Source organism: Sinocyclocheilus grahami, unplaced genomic scaffold (assembly GCF_001515645.1).
Source record: "Sinocyclocheilus grahami isolate Dianchi unplaced genomic scaffold, SAMN03320097.WGS_v1.1 scaffold152.1, whole genome shotgun sequence".
Classification (NCBI taxonomy): domain Eukaryota; kingdom Metazoa; phylum Chordata; class Actinopteri; order Cypriniformes; family Cyprinidae; genus Sinocyclocheilus; species Sinocyclocheilus grahami.
In genome coordinates this window covers 2,423,627-2,444,804 of record NW_015505331.1, presented here as the reverse complement: position 1 = coordinate 2,444,804, position 21,178 = coordinate 2,423,627, and the positions used below count along the sequence as shown (strand labels likewise).

Genomic DNA, 21,178 nt, shown 5'->3' with positions numbered 1-21,178 from the left:
TGGAGGCATCTGTGTATATCCGTATATTATTTCCATACATAAGTCCTAACTACTCCTTTGCTCTCATTACTTCCATCTCATTACTTCCTTCTCTCTGTCTTATCTTCAGTAATGTTAAATCTACTACTGGCTGAGGAAGAATCCATAAGGGGTTATGTGAATACATTACTCTTGGTACACATCTATAATTGTTTATCCCCATCTCCTTAATATCTTCTTCTACAACCCATCCAAAACTCTTATGTTTATTCATTCCTTGTTCCCAACATATTCCTAGTATTTTCTTTGTTGGATGTACCTCATCCTGACTCTTAAGATTTGTACAATATACAGCCATTAACTGTTGCCTTCTAATATAAAGCGCCATTTCATTTATCTCTACTTGCATTGCTGCAATAGGTGTTGTTGGATATGCCTCACAGCAAATTCTCAATGCTTGCGCTTGAATTCTGTCCAATTTCTCTGACTGAGATTTTGCATCCAGCCCATATGCTATATTTCCATATTCTAGCACAGATCTTATCATTGCTATGTAAACTGTTTGAAGCGCCCCTCTATCTGCTCCCCACTCTTGTCCTGCCATACATTTCATTACATTTAAAACTCTTTTACACTTACTCACTATCTTATCAATATGTTCTTTCCATGTAAGTCTAGTATCCAGCCACATTCCTAGGAATCTAATTGATGTTACTCGTGCCATTTCTTTGTTATATATTCTTAACTTCCATTCTCTGTCTACTTTCTTGTTAGAAAATATAGAAGTTTGTGACTTCTCCACAGAAAACTTAAATCCCCATTTGTATGACCATTTCACTACCTCATCCACAGCCTTCTGCATTTTCCCCATATTGAACTTATTGTTTCTTCCTCTGAACCACAAAGCCCCATCATCTGCAAACAGTGGTCTTCCAATACTCCTATCCACCTTACTAAACATATCATTTATCATTATTATAAAAAGCACTGGACTTATTACACTTCCCTGAGGAGTGCCATTTTCTATTACTCCTTGATATGATAGTCTCCTACTCTCACCCTTATTACTCTTTGTTTAAGGAAGTCACTAATCCAATTAAACATTCTTCCCCCTACCCCCATCTCCTCCAATTTTATCATCAAACCCTCTCTCCATAACATGTCATAGGCTTTTTCAATATCGAAAAACGGCAGTTACTGATTCTTTATTTGATAGAGCCTTCTTTATTTCCGCTTCTGAACACATAACCGGATCCATAGTTCCTCTTCCTACCCTAATTTTCCTTCTTTTTCCAAAAAATAAACTAGTCTGTCCTTTATCATTCTCTCCATCACTTTCCCTACATGAGATGTAAGGGCTATTGGTCTATAATTAGCCGGCTTACTTGGATCCTTCCCTGGTTTCCTTATTGGCAATACCAGTGCCTCTTTCCAACTTTGTGGTAGCACCCCCATTTCCCAAACTTTATTATAGAATTCTAACATTACTCTCAATGATTCCTCACTTAACTGCTTGATCAAATAATAGCTGATTTCATCTTGACCAGGAGTAGTTTCTCTCATTCTCTTCCGCGCTCGTTTTAGTTCCATCATTCCAAATGGGACATCCATTATATTATCTCTTTCCTCTCTTTTGTCCAATAGATGAGGATGCTCTTTTAATATTTCCTCCCTTTCCCTCTTAAATTCTTCAGTCAGATTTTCCGCACCGTTTACTTTTATAAATGTATTACAAAACATTTCTGCTTTCTCACTGTTTTCTACTGCTATGACTTCCCCTTCATTTAAAACATGATATTCTATCTCCTTCCTTATTCCATTCATCCTTCTGATCATATTCCATACCTCTTCTATTGATGTACTTTTCCCTATTCTGTCACAGAAATCTCTCCAATGTAGCCTTTTTGCCCTTCTTACCACCTCTTTTACTTTTGCTTGTTCTCTCTTATATTCCATTAAATCTTGATAGTTATGCATTCTTCTTACTTTCTTATATGCTCTCCTTTTTCTTCTAATAGCTTCATCACACTCCTTATTCCACCATGGTACCATTTTTGTCTTCTTCCTTTACTCTTAGGAATATTACTTATTGCTGCATTTTTCATGACCCCTATAATTTTCTCACTTATAGCTTCTATGTCATCTTCATTTATGTCTAAACCATCCTCCACCATTTCCACATACTCAGTCCAGTTAGCTTTCTCATATTTACATCTCCCTTCTCTTCTCTCATTTCTTTCTACACAATTATTCATACACATTTCAATCAAAATTGGAAAATGATCACTGCCTATAAGTACATTTCCTTAATACCTTCCAGTTAATTATTCCCCCAACCTACTTTTTGTTAGAGTTAAATCTAACACCGCTTCTTGACCTGTTCTCATGTCTATTCGTGTACCTCCCCTATCATTCAGACAGATCAAATTCCTCTCATCCATTAATTCTTCAATCACCTGCCCCCAACCTCTCTCAACCTTGGTTGTTGCTTTAAGATAAGGCACTGTTACTAAACTTGTTCCTCGCGCCTCACTGTAATTGTAGTTCTTTGTCCATTTAAAAAGAATACGTTGCAAGGCGTCGCAATATTCGCTGGACTACTTTACCCACAATGCCAATGTAAGGGAGTTCGAAAGCGCCAAGATCGGTAATACAGCGACGTTCAAAGGCAAACAGCGTAACTGCAAGGAAGAAATTACCTGAGGAAAAAAAAAATGATAAAATAAAATTTTAAATAAAAATAAAACACAAGCTTACTATTAGCACACGTTCATGGAAAAGCAGACTCTATAGTGAAGGTGGATCTGCAACCAAAATGTTTAACTTTGCTCTCAGGGCAAGGATATTTTTCATAAATGTCAGATCAGAGCAATTTGCCACATTTTATTAAGGCCAAGTTGTCACATGATTTGCTATAATTATATATCAATTTTATATATTTATGTATGATATTTAACATGTTTGCTGTTTCATGAATGCTGTTAAAAATTAAACAAAAAGTATTACATTTTACATTTGTAATAAAAATAATAATAATAAAAAAAATGATATTGTGTCTACAGATTGTGTGCACTGTGAGGTTGGGTATATTGTCTGGAGTGACATGTCATTTTTCTTGTTGTAGCCATGGTACAAAAAGGATATAAAAGTAATAGCACGCCGGTCCATCTTGGCTCTCACATTGCTGTAAGATTTTAATAATGCATTATTCCTTGTCAGTCTCTCTTGCTATGAAAAGCTCAACTCTGTATGATGTATTCAAAATCGTTATAATAATGCATTTAAATCAGTCCACCAGGCATGAAAAATCTGTTAATATTAGCATCATTTCAAATACTGACTTCTTTTGATTAAATAAATAATTATTTTGCGTTTCCTTGCATTTTTGTGTTTTATATTTGGAATCAAGGTATTTTAAAGAAGCATATTTACTGATTCAGTGTTTGTAGTGTCTGTTTAAAGGCAGAAAATCACTTTCTTTATATGCATTAATATTATCAATACAGCCTAAAGAAAATATATGTGGGACTTGTTCATCATTTCAGACTAATACACCTAATCATTACTTTTTTTTAAATTGTCTCTAAATTTATATTTCCTTACACTCTTTGGAAATGTAAATCTAAACGGATCAAAAATCATTTGGTAATACATACAATTGGCAACCAAACTACTAAACAGCGGGTTTCTTTGTTTCTCATTAAATTTTTTGAGTGATGATCATTGTCTTTGTCTAAATAATTCAAGACAATTTTCACAAATAAATGTAGTTTAATTTAGTAACACATTTATGTCAGTCACAACCATCTGGGCTTTAAAAATGTTACTTGTCCCTAGATGGCAGCAGACCACAATCAGTCACATTCCAATATTAAATAACAGCTGCAATAGATTTAACAACATGATAGCTTTATGTTGTGAGGTCAATCGCATCTCTTTTATTCTTGACACTCAACAGAATACCTGACTGATTTCCATTACCTTGGTATTCTGTTACCTACCTTGTTGCTGTCAGTTCAGAAAAGATAATTAGGTCTGGCTAAAAATGTGTATCTTTCACTGTTATTAACTAAGAGACAACACACACACACACACACACACGCGTGCGCACGCACGCACACACAAAAATAACAAAAAGCCAAGACAGCCAACTGTCATTTAAAAGCTGAATACTACATTTCGGGCACACTGTTATTAACCATAGACGTGACTTTAAATGACAAGATCATATTGGATTCCTGACAGCTGACAAAATGCATTGATGCCTTGATATTAGAAATCAGATAAGATTATGAAAGCAGCAATGGAAATACCAAACCATACAGACTTCAAACTTTCGACACTTTTGAAGTGAAATCAAAATGTTTTCATTTAATATGACAAAAAAAAAAACATCCTTTCAATTTAAGATGAAGAAAAATTGTCTCAATTTTTTTGGCAGTAGCTCTCAGGGAGTTCCTGAGTGAAAGGTATTACAGTGGATCACTACCACACTGAATAGCAAGTAAAGTTTACATTGTGCAAGATTATGAAGACGATTTATTTTCTTGTGTTCATAAGGATTGTGACTGACACAATCATTCTTTGGCAGTAGACATCTTGTTCCTTAAACGATTCTGTCCAACAGCATTTCATGCCAATGGCAGTTTGTTTGGGATTCAGTGGATGATGAATAACATTTTACATTCTTCAAACTAATCCACTTCTATATGAATTAATAATTGCAGATTGAATTACATGAACTCAAAATCACACCTCATGAGTAGATTCAGATGGAATCTGCGCACCTTTTTGAACTGACCTGAAAGAAATCTGGAATTCTGTGTCTGTCTTGTAAACTGTATGGAAATCTGATGTTTGTAGCTGCAGATTCCTTGTGAGCCTTCTCATGAGCCATTGGTTATTAGAAAGAACAATTACCTAGAAAAAAAGAACGTGCTACCAAGCTTCCTCTCAGAACAGAACAGAGCAGTAGCAATAATGAACCACTTTCCTATTTCAACTGGAAAGTCTGAATTAAATCTTGATGTTCATATTGGTAGAAACAGTGGTGCATGGCTTGAGCAGATAGTGGCTGGATAAAGGCACAGCGTGAGAGTCTTCTTCCCCCGGCCTGGCATCTGGCCCTCATTCTTGCAGTTTGAAGTGGAAGCTATTTGTGCTCCACTGGGTGAGGTCACAGTTTAGCATGGTGCGCTCCGTAAAGCTCACGTTTCCCTCTCGGTCGATGAGGATGACTGTATTGGTCCTGAGAGACAAAAATATGACACTGGTCAAACTTCAAAATTGGAGGTAAAATAGAAAGTGCAGCATGAATTGGTTGAGTGTCACCCTGCTCTATGGAGAGAGAAAGAAGTAAGAGTAGGAATAGCATGAGTGGACCTTGTGCCGTATCCTGGTGAGCGCACACACACTGCAGACAGGGCTCGGAGTATGGCCTTACTGAAGCCCACACCTTGACTTTCCTGTGCAGGGTCCGGGGTGTTTCTGGAAAGAGCAGAGGTGACATTCTAACGACTCTAGTGTGACAAATCATGCTGGTGCTTTGATAAAGACCTGAGCATTTTAAGAATGCAGAGAAATTCTACAAGTATACAAGCGCGTCATGCCCATTCAGAGTGATTTTAGAGCCAAGTGGAATTTGATTGTAACTTCCAAAAGACAAAAAATAGCTGAATAATATTTTCTATATTTGATACAATCACACCAGATTAAATTGTTCAGCGCGTCATATCAACAGCTGCTAAAATTCAAACCTGCATTCGCTGTCTGGCGCTGAGCCAGAGACAGACGTGTTTTTACAGCGCTGCGCATTATAACCAATCACACACGATGCTGTTGAGCTTATGAGTGCAATGACCAATCAGAGGTGTTCAGATGAGTCATCACACCTTCACTCGCTCGCTGTCTGAATACCTCTTTCTGGCGAATTCTCTTGTTAGAAACAACAAACTGCAGATGTGTGTATGAATCTGTAAGTAAGATATTAATTTCACAGTGTAAACAGCTTCAGTGATTTTAATGGGAGTTTTTGAGAGTGCTTAAACTCTAGACTGTCAGTGAAAATGTTCTTTGATCAAGTACACTTCTTTGCTCTTTTTCTGTACAATGAAAGTGTTATGATAAGTAGCCTCACAATGTTTATATTCACATTAACCTTCAATGTTAAATTCACATTAAATATAAATCAAATCATAAAAAGAAAAAAAAAATCTATACCCCATACTTTTGAATGGATGTGTATATATACTTAGTATATATACTAACTTAATCGGTTAGTTTCTAATACTAATTGATTAGTTGCAACGCTTGGAAAATATAAGTTTTAAGAACTGACACAACTGATAGGTCTTATTTACTTAAAACATCGTAACTGGTTTTAAATGAATTACTCTCACTGATGAATACATAATTATGTTATGAATGCAAATAGGTCCATAATGTCTAATCAGACGGCTGTTTCACCCCCATTAATCCATCTACATGATCTAGAAGTTCATTGCTGACATGGGTAGGCAATCTGTCTGTCACAAATGTATAAAACTCCCTGGAGCCCCCGCTCTCACTTCCATGCCTTCAAACACAAACAAAGTTATACACACGTGACACTGTCTCTGAAAACTTAAAGTGATCAAATCTGAAAAAAGAAATCTGTAATAAAAAATATTGAAAAACAACTATGCTTAACATGGAAGTAAGGCTTGGACTCATCCAGTATGTGGCTCTGAAGAGCTGCTTTTTAATATCTAAATAAATTATGATATACTGCCTGCATTCACCTTATAAAACCTGAGGAAATAAGAAAGACTTAAAAAATGATGCTGCTTGTGCTTCAAAGATTCTATAAAGTAACTTTCTAATAATCATTTTGCTTTGTGTCTCAAGTGCTTCTTGAGGATCAAAAAGGATGGGTGCTGGTTTCTTTGTTTAAGAAAGATAAAGGTAGATGGAAGATAAAGAGAAACAAAAGAAAAAAGCAAGAGAATACTCATTTTCATAATGAAGGAGTGTGCACACTTACAGCTCCTCATTATTGAGGATATGGAGCAGTTCTTGCACTAAGCCATCAGGGGACAGTGTTTTGTTCACTACGCTGGTGAACAGCCGTTTGCCGTGCTGCAGTTTTCTCCACGGAGTTTCCAGAAGAGAGTTACTCAACCCGTAGATTCCTGCTGAAACAAACAATCATCCATCACTTCCTATGAGCTTTGAGTGAGACACACCCACCAATCTGGTGCTGAACGAGTGAAAGTGGTCTGTATTGCAGACGGTAGGTGGAACACTGTAAACAGCAGTGCTTTATGCAAGACCACTAGCATCTGAACACAGAGCGCTAACCGAGGGACTGAACAAACCTGCTTTGAGATGAATGGGCTCTGAACTGCCCTTGTTTCCATAGTAACACAATGTGTCTTCATTGGCCCTGCATCCAACAAAACAGCGAGAAAAAAAAATAGTTAGTGCTCACTGCTAAAACACAATTAAACACATATTTACAGCTATTTTTGCATCATTTGTCATTGTAAACACAGAACCAAATTTACATAGTTATGTAATGCATATATATATATATATATATATAACTGTAGAATACGTCAGTGCAAATCAACATATCCTAATTAATAAAGTAGCAAAACATGCACAAACAAAACAAGTCATTTATCATATAAATATGCATATAGTTTAGGGTTACACAGTGCAAATCAATACATTCTAACTAATATAGTATCAAAACTCACAAAAACAAAATAAGCCATTTATTATACAAACACACACACACAGGTTGGTAACATTTTTTATGTTTTTGAAAGAAGTCTCTTATGCTCATCAAGGATGCATTTATTTGATGAAAAACAAAAACATTGTGAAGCATTACAATTTAAAAAGACAAACATTACATTACAAAGTTCAAAAGTACAGCATTTATTTGGAATATAAATTTTTTGCAGCATTATAAATGTCTTTAATGTCACTTGATCTAATCAACGCATCCTTGATCCTTCATCCTTTCTTAAAAAGAAAAAAAAAATCTATACCCCATACTTTTGAATGGATGTGTATATATACTTAGTATATATACTAACTTAATCGGTTAGTTTCTAATACTAATTGATTAGTTGCAACGCTTGGAAAATATAAGTTTTAAGAACTGACACAACTGATAGGTCTTATTTACTTAAAACATCGTAACTGGTTTTAAATGAATTACTCTCACTGATGAATACATAATTATGTTATGAATGCAAATAGGTCCATAATGTGAACCAAATTTACATAGTTATGTAATGCATATATATATATATAGAACTGTAGAATACGTCAGTGCAAATCAACATATCCTAATTAATAAAGTAGCAAAACATGCACAAACAAAACAAGTCATTTATCATATAAATATGCATATAGTTTAGGGTTACACAGTGCAAATCAATACATTCTAACTAATATAGTATCAAAACTCACAAAAACAAAATAAGCCATTTATTATACAAACACACACACACACACACACACACACACACACACAAATAAACATTATACAGACATTTTCCATATGCTTTGTTATAGACAGATAGATAGAACAATAGATAGAATGAAAGAACGACAGATAGACATAACGATACATAGATAGAATGACAGAACAGACAGACAGACAGAACGAGTAGAATAGAAAGTCTCTGTCCTTCATCAGCTCATGAAATAAATCTTCCTAAATCAGTCTCTCTCCTCCTTAAATATCAGTCTGTATTTAAGGAGGAGAGAGAATCTCCTTTTAGTTTGTATGTATGAGCTCAGTCACTATATCATAATCACAATTTATCTGATTAGACATGTTCCTGTTTTCATACACATGAATCTAGTGGATGGATCCTCAATGAAGCACATTACTCCTGATGGAACTATGGTGATATAGCCATGTGTTTCAGAGGACATTTTATTGGCCCAGGAGACACAGGAGGACGGCTATGAAAGGAGAAATGGCCAATTTAGGGTTTCTGAAAGCACTTTGAGAGAAACATCAATAATGCTGGTGGAACAGTTTGACAGCGATGACAAACCACGATGAAGAGAAAGTCAGACAGCGAGGAAAGGACTTCAGAAGCCTCAGAACTCTGGAGACTAGACCCCGTTGTATATGTACTAGGGATAAAATAAGTATGCAGAATGCCGACTTTCAGTAAAACCACATCTGTTTTAGGAATCTTCCAGTGAATGTGAAATGGCATTTTGCTGAACTACATTACTTTTTTTTGGAGGATTTAGTGCACTGAAGAGATTACAAAGTTGATTTTCTCTCTGTATTCAGTTTTATTTATTTACAAGTTCAACATATTGTTTATATTATATACTTATTAAATGATTAGTTCTGGACCGGGATGATGATTGGTCAATGTAACATTCCAGACATGCTAAAATACATAATATAGTAAAAGCAATGACACAAAACATCTGTAACTACTGTTTATTTCTTGTGTCTTATTGTTTAAATATACATAACTCCCCATTACGCCAGCTGAGTCTATAAAAATAACTTAATTTGAGCAAACTACACTGGCACACACAAAATACCTTCTAATAATGGCCTTATCTATCTCCACTAATGCATTAATTGCACTGAAAGACTCTAAACACTGGGGCATAAAAGCCAAATAGCTTTCTAATGATGTATTAATGCAGTACAATCATTGCTAGAAAATCAACAATCAGATCAAGTTACAAATGAATTTTGTTCCAGAGACACGCTTTTATTAATATTATTTCGCAAAATAAACTCAAGTTACCAGTTTTAAGCATTATGTCAAGGTGATTTTGTTCTGAGATTTGGACCAGAAAGACCAAGCCTTACACAGCTAAAACAGCCAGTCAACTAGTCAGCAGACAAAAATATTAGGGTTACACACCCATCTATCATACCAACTTTCAGGAATCTAATTATAACTACACTCATAACAGTAACCCTATCCAGCTACATCCATCAATTCCATACACAATATATAGTAACATAATATAATAATTATAATATACAGAAAACAAATCCAAGTTAAAGTTTAAAAATCAGTTTAAAGATTTATCAGGTCATATTATATCATACATTTTTTAATATATCTTTTTATTTCTACTCGTTTTTATTTTTTCATAATGTCCAGTTGTTAGAATGTTAAAAAAATGGTGTATATTTTTATATGTTTTATTGTTATTATTTTTAAGTAGTTACTGCTCTCCCTTCAGTGCAAATGCCCTATTTGCACGTGAAATTAGAAACATTTATTTGTGAACTGCAGGTTTGCTTTTAGCTCCAAGCTATTTTTTTAACAGCTTCATTCTTCAAAGCAGGCTCTATGCAAAGCCTGCATTACATTCTGACAGGATCAAAACAAAACAGCTCAACACAGATAGAACCAATCTTACTTCCTCTACATTACCCCACCTTGACTGAATAGGCATCATTGACATAGCGTAAATGTGGGTGGTCACATGTGCATGTGTTAAAATAAAGTAATCTGCCTGACATCAGAAAGTTGAGGAAGTACAGAACCAGTCATTTTTGCCACTCCGTTTTAGTAAATGGTCTTTTCTCACTAGGGATGAAGTTCTGAAACTTACAAAATGAACACTTTAATCTCCAATGATCAAGGAACGTTTGATTAAAGTTTGGTTAATATAAGTCTTCCATTCAATAGTTAAAAAAAAATCAAATAAATGCAGTTCATTTGAACTTTATATTAATCAAAGAATTTTTTATCACAATTTCCCCAAAACATTAAGCAGCACAACTGTTTTGTTTTGAAACCTTTCTAAAGCATATCAGCATATTAGAATGATTTCTGAAGTATCATGTGACACTGAAGATTTGGCGTAATGGCTGCTGAAAATTCAGTGGTGTCAACAGAGAATTTAATTACATTTGAAAATACATAAAAAGAGAAAACTATTTCACATTTTTACAACTTAATTAAAAAAATATTGTTTTAAATAATATTTATTTATAATATGTGACCCTGGACCACAAAACCAGTCTTATGTCTCTGGGGTATATTTGTAGCAATAGCCAAAAATACATTGTATGGGTCAACATGATTCATTTTTCTTTTATGCCAAAAAATCATTAGGACATTAAGTAAAGATCATGTTCCATGAAGATATTTTGTAAATTTCCTACTGTAAATCTATAATTTGGACAACTTTAAAGGCGATTTTCTCAATATTTTGATTTTTTTGCACCCTCAGATTCCAGATTTTCAAATAGTTGTATCTCAGCCAAATATTGTCCTATCCTAACAAACCTCTCAGCCAAATATTGTCCTATCCTAACAAACCATACATCAATGGAAAGCTTATTTCGAAAAAGTGACCCTTATGACTGGTTTTGTGGTCCAGGGTCACAAATTACAGTTTATACTATATTTCTGATCAGATAAATGAGGCTTTGGTGAGCATAAAATACTTTTTAAAACCACATTTAAAAAAATCTTACTGACCCCAAAAGAAAGTTAAAGAATGAGCTATTTTTTGCAGCCCTGTTACAATAAATTGTCCTTTTTCACTGGGGAGGAAGTGCTGAAATGTACAGAACGAACACTTTAATCTCCAAAGTTCAAGGAAAATTTGATTCCTCATGAAATGAGCCCTTGAAAGAATCTATATGGTCTATATGTGAAAGCGGTGAGCAGCACACTCAAAGAGGAATTTTAATACCAAGCCTGATCTAAACAAGCAGAAACATGTTTCATTGGGCTGAAATATCATATAAAACATAAGGCAATTATCAGTGTTGTCAGTCACATCCCTGTAGAGGAACAAACAAAACCTCTTTATTCTTTTAGAAAGGCCGTCTCTATTTACAGAAGACAGTTGTATTGATTTCAGCACAAAATGCCCATTGTAATTCCTCAGAGTTTATCTGGACATGTATCATTTTGTCCTTTGTGGCCAAGGAAAGAAAGGGAGAGTCCGATAAGCTCAATAATGATCTTGTTTGTTAAAAGGGTAAACAAATTAATAACACTCTGCATGGCTATCGCCTTCAGTTTCATTACTGGGTTTGGGAGTCTGAGTGGCCTTCCAATGTATTTTCTGTTTATAAATACCCGCTTGAAGAGACAAATGGACAAATATTATCCCTCCCAGTCCCTCAGATGACAGCATGGACTTAAGTAATCCATCACTACATTAGCAGACAGCCTTTCAGCAAGCTAAATGATGGGGTGATGATGTCTTGCCCCAAGTCTCTAGCACACGGTGAACTACTGTGATTAATGTATCTGGAAGAATTAAAAGAAATAAAGAGGACAGTTTTCCTTAAATGATAATGGTCACAACAGAAAAAACATGGAAAATATTAGTAACACTGAATAAAAAGGTAGGAGATGATTAATTTAAAAACAAGAGACAACACAATCGAAGAGTTTTAAGTACATCCTAATATCTAGATAAATACACATGGCAGCGTCAATCAAATCAATGAACACTACTCAGCTATAGTGTATGTGTTCACTCCTATTGCTGTTGTTCATGTTACAGTGAACTGTGAATGCATTCTTAGGCTACTAGTTTGTTAATGCAATATAAAATAGACATCCTCTACACTGAACCAGCATTATGGTATTTTACACACAAAAAACATGAATTATTTCAATAAATGTCATAATTTTTACCTTTAATATGTGGAATCATGAAACCCATCTTCTTAAAGGGATACTTTAAGAGTATCCCTTTTGTTTTCTTCGCGTACAAAAAGTATTCTCGTCGCTTCATAACGTTCCGGTTGAACCACTGACGGCAGATGGACTATTCTGACGATGTCTTTCAGACTTTTCTGGACCTTGACAGTGTAATTTACTTGGCAGTCAATGGGACAGTCACAAGCCTCCCGGTTTTCATCCAAAATATCTTAAATTGTGTTCCAAAGACGAACAAAGCTTTTAGGGGTTTGGAACAACATGGGGGTAAGTGATTCATGACACAATTTTCATTTTGGGGTGGAGTATCCCTTTAAATCGCCTCAAATTACTATGTTCTGAGAAAGTCACGCTGCTGGAAACTCGCCATCTGTTCGGACTATATTCTAAATAGATTTCTTGAGCTTCGGTATATGGAGAGCAGGTGGCGGCACCAGTGCCTGCTGTCCCTCTTAAGGACTCCAGAGCTTAAGACAGTATCATCACTGTCATGTCATCCTCATAACAAATGATAAAGAAAGTGAGATCATGAAAGAGAGGCACTTCACTTATAGTTATTTCTCAAAACTTTGCATCTCTTTAAACAGACTTGGTTAGAATTAGTGACAAGTGGTTTTAATTAGTAAACTGACATCTGAAATGTACATGATTTAATTGGATTTAACTGAAAGACTGACATAAGAATGGCATCACATTATCATTTAATTTTCTTTCTTTAAATGTAAGAATCAATGGCATTTCAGGTTTTATTATTTGACAGAACTTCAATCAATAAGCCACTTCATTAAATGTCTAATTTAAATGATCTTTTAGAGTCTGGTAATAATTAAAGTTTGATGTACTATGATAACTAAACTAAATTATGACTGTATTTGCCACCAAACACTCCAACAAATATAACAAATTCACCTCAACACCAAACAGATTAAAACAGAAAAAACACCTCTTTGAATGAGTTTGAATTGAAATGCTTTCACGAATTGAGGGAAATCGCTAACAGTAAACCATTTATGATTATTTTGATGTATTCACCATTTAAGCAAGGTTATAGATAATGACAAGAGCCAACCAAGATTTGCCTTCCACCACTCACCTGAAGTCAGCAGTAAGGAGATTGAAGCCATTATATAAATGAGCTTCTGAAGACACTTTACGGAGGTACGCAAAACTGTCCAAGTTATCCATCAAATAGTTGGACACCAGGGAACCTGAGTAAAAATGATAAATGCAGACAAGCGTGTATCAATAATCCAATTTATTACAACCATGGATTGTGAAAGAGGAAGAATGGGTTGTGAACTGCTTGGTGAAGGTCATTTAATTTTGTCCACTCTCAAATAAGTCATTTAGGCAGATTTAGAGAACTAATTGCTCAAATGAACGCAATTTGTTGAACAACATGTACTGAGCCATATTGCTCCAGCTCTTGCACGCAGCTGTTGTGTACAACCATCCAAATAACAGCTGGGTTGTTTGCATTATATTTAGTGACATGGCTTGGGAACAGAGGGGTGGGGTGGGGTGTGTTCGACATGCTTTTGATGGTAAGTGCTAGCGAGGTGTCAGCTTATAAAGAGGCCTTGAAGAACCTAAACAGACATTGGAGTGATGACAGTGAGGAGTCTAGTTCAGCTGAGTGGAGATCTGCAGTGAACAGCTGTTCACGTCTCCGGCCTCACCACCCATAACATGTCAGCAATCATTAAGAATAACACAATTAAGGCAACTCCACTTAATATCCAGCCTAACTTCTTCAGCATGGTGGGTTATGAGTAAAGAAAAACTACATCATTAGAATAAGCTTCATATTGGAGCAGCGAAATTTGAAAATGTAGGTGAAAAAGTAAAAAATCTGCAATGATGTGTTAAAACTAGGGTAATTTTAATCTCAACTGATCTGAAGAACCATCTATTAAACATCAAAGTACTCTGGTGGCGCATGTGGATAGTACTTTCTTTTAATTTCTTTTAGTTTCTTTTTACATTATTATAATTATTGTTAGTGTTTCTTGCAAATACAAGTATCTCTATTATTATTGCTCTCTGTCAAAGGTTTGTTGTAAACCTCTGATGAATGATACCTCAAATCATACAGTTTTTACTGTGAAGTGTGCCATGACTTTCCATAAACCAAGACACTTATTCATGGGCTCTTTCTATTAATATGGTTTAACCACCAACCAGATTACCCTAACAAATAGCAACATGCTAAAAAACGCTAAGAAGGTCTTAGCATCCGCATAGCATCACCTTGATAAGACGGACAAAAATTCCAGTCCCCGGCCATATCTAGAATGTTACAGAACTATTATAGGAAATTGTGAAAAATGTGGCAATTTCTATCATCATCTTTGATTTTTGCACAGGCAAGCACCACTCACATTTTCTTCAGAAAAATGTAAAAATCTAGTTATTGTTATTACTTCTTTTGCTGATTTGAAAATCTAATATATTTTTTATTTGTGAGAAAGTATTTTGTACAAGCACCTCTGGGCTGTTTTTACTTTCTCAGCACTTCTGTTCTTTGGTCAAATTTGTTTCAGCTTTATGCTTGTGTATTATAAGACAATACATAAAAAAAGGATTTGGAGGTGTGCATGTATAGAGGTGTTTGTTGCATAAGACTCTTCAGTATATTAGTCCATGATATATGTTTGCATATAGCAAATTTTAATGAGACTCGAACTGCTTGAGCCGTTTTTTTATACACGCATATATATACATATATAAAACAGGAAAATAATCTCTGCATGCCTGCTTACTTGAACAGAAAATACATGGATGATGAAGGCTTTTCAAAGGTGAATTATGCTACTATTAAGAGTAATTTATGAGGGTAATACGTTGATTAAGTGTGTCTAGTCAACTGCTCAGTAATAGTAGAGTACATTAATACAAATGGGTGAAAGATCTGCACTACCTCTCCCCTGAGCGTCAGGATTTTGCCGTGCATCCAGGTAATTGGTCAGTGCTGCCAGTTTCCCTCGTTTGCTAATTCCCAGCCACGATCCGCCTTCCTTTCCCTCTTCCAGGTCCAGACCTAATGACAGAAAACAAAAATCACATTGTGATTTAATGTCGAAGTGACATTAAATCCTGTCTGCTGGCTATAATAATAAAACCAGCAGGAGATCAGATTTAGATGTACCGAATAGCTCAGGAATGTTCACCAAGAATGACCTGGACTGAAAGTTACAGAATAATATTTTTCATCTTGATACTGAAAAGAAAACAAAGTACTTTATAGGCCCAAGCACACTGATCTAGTGCTTTGAAAAGAGGAGAAATTCTGAACAACTGAATCAACTGAAAAACAACAGCGCTAGATAGCTTCATGCAAAACTACACAGCAAAACCACAGAGTGATTCATATTTAGTGATAGGCCCATTAAAGGGGTCATATGATGCGATTTCAAGTTTTCCTTTCTCTTTGGAGTGTTACAAGCGGTTCGTGAATAGATAAGATCCCTAAAGTTGCAAAGACTAAAGTCTCAAACCCAAAGAGATATTCTTTATAAAAGTTAAGACTGGTCCACACCCTCCTAAAACACCTCGTTTAAACATGCCCCCACATGTCTACGTCACTGTGTGGGAAGATTTGCATAACGCCGCCCAAATGTTCACGCAAAGAAAGAAGGTGTAACTTTATTGTTGTTGCCACCGCCATGTTGTGAAGACGCTGTGTGTTTCGTTGCAAAAGCAAAACTACTTTGTTTGGCCTTCCAAAAGAGGACACGACTAGAAATCAGTGGTTAAGTTGTATTTACAACACTGTTCCAGAACAGTTCAACCCAAATATTCAGATGTGTGCAACGCATTTTATGGAGGACTGTTTCCTGATCCTGGGAGAGTAGACTACAATGCCGGCTGTTCTGACTCACAGACTGTAAGTACATTTTCATATTTAAAGAATTTGCCACTGATGATTCAAACGCGAGTTTTGAGCAGTGTAGAGTATCGCTTGTTGTTTGTCATTGCTCTGATCACAAATGCAGACATGGTTTCATGTTTACGCGGCGCGATGCAACGCAACATGTAAAAAGAAAGTATAAATCATTATAATCCGTAATTATGTGTCCACTGGATGCAACAAATGCCTCGTTTATAATGTAACGTTTATAATGGCTTTTAATGTTTTTGTCTTGTCGCTCCGGGACACAGCATCACAGTATGGTAAGGGGCATAACATTTCCGTCACACGCTTGAGGAATTCGGCCAATCATAACGCACTGGATAGCTGGCCAATCAGAGCACACCTTGCTTTTCAGACCGATGAGCTTTGTAAAAATCGACACATTTCAGAAAGGCAGGGCATAGAGGAGAAACAATAATGTACAGTATGTTGAAAATAATAAGTTTTTTAAACCTTAAACCGCATAAACACATTTCATTACACCAAATACACATAATAATGTTATTTTTAGCAACATCATATGACCCCTTAAATAATAGTAACATTTAGCTTCAATTCACAGGACAACAGATCCAATATTATCTTTAAAATACCTGGCCTTCTCATCTTCACCCAAAGACTATGACCATTTCAGTTTCATACAATCTTTCAGCTAAATTCTCATCCAACATTTCTCATCCATACCCCATACTTCACTCCTTCAAACAGGTAAGGGCTTTTTCCTTAGCAGCAGAATTTATTTCTAAAACTACACATAAAAGCACCCATGAATTAAAGGTCATCCAATTCTGTCTGATCCAAGGACTGAATGGCAGAACATGGACAGGAAAAAAAACAATGATCTTGTGGAGCCAGGGGAATGACTGATTTTTGTTCTGGGATGTATTGTTTAGCAGACTGTGGGTTATCAGTCAATTGAACAGTTCTTACTCCTTGAGGGTGGTCAGCTGAATCCCGACAATGGACACTTAAACAAATGTGGATGATTACCTTTTCCTCTCCTAACGTCACATTGATTATGACTGAATTCTCACTACTGAGGCATGATGCAAGAGACTTAAACATAATCATAACCCCTCAAGCAGTAGATGCAACCAGCTTATCTTCTAAATGATTCAGTGTTTCCTCAGGAAAATATAATCTTCAATAATTCTCTCCAAACTGAATGTTCTGACAAATAATCACTGACTCACTAGATGATGCAGTTTAAACCGGCATGAAGTAGTTTGAAGAATTGGATTTTGCCATTTTCCCAGTGGCATCAAATCTTTGAAATGTAAAACACATAGTAGCAAGTAATCTAGATATTCACAAACAGAATTTACTGATATTTTCTGAATTAAATAATAGGCTAAAAAGCACAAGATCTGCCTCTTGAGTGCAAAGGTACTAAAAATATCAAAGCTAATATAAAAATTAAAAGAAAAAAAAAAATAGGCAAGCTAGCAAACCATACCACTCGACTAGCAAGTTAGTGGACAAATAGTTAAAATATTAAAGCTAAAATGAAAATTAGGGGGAAAAAAAGTCTAGGCAAACTAGCCTACCACATCATTTGACTAGTTCGTTTGTGGACAAATAGTAAAAATATCAAACCTAAACAAATATTAGAAAAAAAATCTAGATAAACTAGCCAACTACACTATTCGAATAGCTAGTTTGTGGATAGTCAAAATATTGTACCAAAAAAAAAACCTTTGTGATAAACTACACAACCACACTACTTAACTAGCTATTTAGTAGCAAATTAATTGGAAAAAAATGAAACAATCTGTGCTCTAAGTGGGCTGTTCTTGACCAGAATGACATGCATCATGGATTAGACATCATGCAGATAGCCAAATGTCTGGCTCTGTGAGACACAATAAGGGCTGTGTTTAAGCAAAAGACTCTTGAAGAAACTCTTGTTCAACCTAAACTGTAGGAACTCAGTTATATGCAGTTCAGGCAAACTCTCCTGTAAAAACCAACATCTGAATTCCTCAGTGACACAGCTAAGTCAATAAGTCTCAGAACATAGCTGAGATAAAAACGGGACTTTGGATATTAAATATTTGTCTAACATTTGAAAAATAAGACTGATCCTTACCGCTGAGGATCTCATTGTTGCTGCCCCAGAAGTCTGCAGCTTTGGACGGTCTGCTGTAGAACTCGTCTCTGTTAGCAGCCAGAATAAGCCTGCACAAAAAAAGATGAAGGTGACATCACAATCTCTTTCACAGTATCCTTCCTATACAATCATACTCATAACATATAATTTCTATAATAACACACATCATTATAACAGACCACCTTTAGAATCATCCTTATAGCCTCATAAATGAGAAAAACTGTAATGCTGTGCTTTGTAACGTGTTACCCGTGGATAATGGATATTGTGTTAACCAATAAAGGGCTGATTTTCAGTCAGACTTCCTGTGGGAGGGGGAGAGACAGAGGCTGGCACTGTTGAATGGGCTCAGAGGTCACATGTGCACCTAAATGTGTTTATCTCGTGCTGATCCCAGGAGAGCACTGACTGCTGTGCCAGCTATACACCTAAGGCCTAGAGAAGGCTCAGCTGTGATGCTGAAAGCTGCTGTGCGTGGCTTTATTGTCTCTGCTCAGGCCTGATTCTCTGTTGATGCCTCTTTGTCATTAATATCCAGTGCAATGGAATATTCGTTTATATCTTGCATGTTGAACTAAGTAATTTGGGGTCCTTGGGGTGTCAGGCACCTGTGAAATGTCAACCACATATTCTGTAAGGAGGCTTTTTTAAAACAAAATTTTAAAGAATTTAATAATTATAAATTTAAAGGTAACTGCATGAATGGACTGCAAGTTTATGTTAACCACTTCTGAGTAGTGGTCGATCGATACCGATTTTGATATTGATGGCCGATGTCAATATTTTAGAGATCAGGGTGGTCAATAGGGCTGGGTATTGTTCAAAATCATAAATCAGTGCAAATAGTTTTAATAAAGCTCAAATAGTCTTCAGTTTACACATCTGTCAGGCTACATTTACACTAGTGTCTGCCAGTGTTCTCTCTTCCATGATCGCTGCTCTGACTCAGAGTCAGAGGTAATAACATATTTCATTTCAGCAACATTACATGGCAAAAACACATATTCGACGGCAATCGGAAGTTATTACAAACACTCAATGGTGATTTAAAGTGAGTTTTGAGTACAAGCGGAATATAAATCTTATTTATTGTCTTATGTAGCATGATGCTACAGTTTGCATGAATGCTCACGTAACACGCGCTTTCGGTTGTGTAGTATGAACGGACATCTGCATATGATCGGAACTCCACGCAGCTCCCGCTCTACATTGGAAATGAATGACTAAATGACTGGTGTGTCGCTTGTCGAATATAATGGAAAGCCGGCTTGAAATGCAGTGGAAACGCCAGTATGACGAGGATAATTTTCATTTTAAAACATAAACACACCAGTGTAAATGTTGCCTTACATCTAAGGGGGCTGGGATGCATTCACACTACAGCCTCACGTGTGCGCTACATCTCTGAGTGTAACCGGTGTAAACTAGTAGGTGTGTTCAACTTGACGCGGACTGACTGTGCAGACCTATCTGTGTATTATAGTACCACGAGAGCTAAAGAGAGCAGAGTGCTCCGTGTGCTTTCGAATCGCTCTCGTGGATGTCAAACACTGATCGATCTGCGCCGCACCTATTCGAGTCGAACACACCGGCTAGTGCTGCAGGCTTATTGGCTCACTGACGCTGATGAGATTAACCCCTTAGGTATCGAAATTTGGTACCGAACGACGAGACGTTTTTCGATACTCGATGGTATCGAGGCATTTCGGTTGGTGCCTAAAAAGTATTGAACTCGATACCCAGCCCTAGTGGTTAATATAAAGCCGATATAATAAAACACTATTTAATTTAAAGATAGCAAATAACATGTGCTATATAAATGAAGTATGAAATGTAAATTAAATTTGTATTTATTTTACATAATATTTACTCAATTAGAAATAAATAATTTGAAAATGAATCAATGAGAAAACAAACTTTTAAACTTGCTAAAAAAAATAAACCTGCAATTTGACATACTGTAGCTGCCAACTGGATTGTCAGATGGAGGATCAAGTTACTGGTGCTGGATTATTTTCAATAATATTGTATGTGTAGTTTTAACATGATATCAATTTTTTATTTTTTAAATATCACGGTTATCATCACTACTGGTACTTTGCAACATCCCTTCTGCAGCTATAATGGTTAGAGAGTCAGACTTGTACCCAAAGGTCGCGGGTTCGAGTCTCAGGTCCGGCAGGTCGGTGGGGGGAGTGAATGACCAGAGCTCTCTTCCACTTTCAATACCACGACTGAGGTGAGACCCAAATGCTCCCCGGGCGCTGCTCTGGGTGTGTGTTCAAGTTGTGTGTGTGCACTTGGATAGGTTAAATGCAGAGCACAAATTCCAAGTATGGGACACCATACTTACCTACATGTCACATGTACCGGAGAATGAATTAAAAAAATGCAACTATCAAAAGAGGATTTTACTAAACAGCACTGTTGCTAAAAGTATTAAAAATATAATATACAGTACCATTGACAAAAATGTGCAGTCAGTAAGTTTTTTTT

The 21,178-nt window shown here is 36.0% G+C and overlaps 1 protein-coding gene across 2 annotated transcripts; it reads right to left on the bottom strand.

The window, feature by feature from the left end:
• Positions 1–5,090: 5,090 nt before the first annotated feature.
• On the bottom strand, positions 5,091–18,894 carry LOC107592332 (transport and Golgi organization protein 2 homolog). Of its 2 annotated transcripts, none has more exons than XM_016281822.1 (8): positions 18,847–18,894; positions 18,662–18,750; positions 15,580–15,699; positions 13,753–13,867; positions 7,335–7,402; positions 7,001–7,151; positions 5,362–5,466; positions 5,091–5,227 (listed from the first exon to the last, which is right to left on the bottom strand). In XM_016281822.1, exons 1-8 carry the CDS (start codon positions 18,849–18,851, stop codon positions 5,107–5,109), a joined length of 774 nt encoding a protein of 257 aa, XP_016137308.1. In that variant the 5' UTR covers positions 18,852–18,894; the 3' UTR covers positions 5,091–5,106. The 2 variants fall into 2 exon arrangements, with proteins under 2 accessions (XP_016137308.1, XP_016137310.1); XM_016281824.1 differs by having other exon boundaries at positions 7,001–7,148.
• Between the last annotated feature and the right edge of the window lie 2,284 nt (positions 18,895–21,178).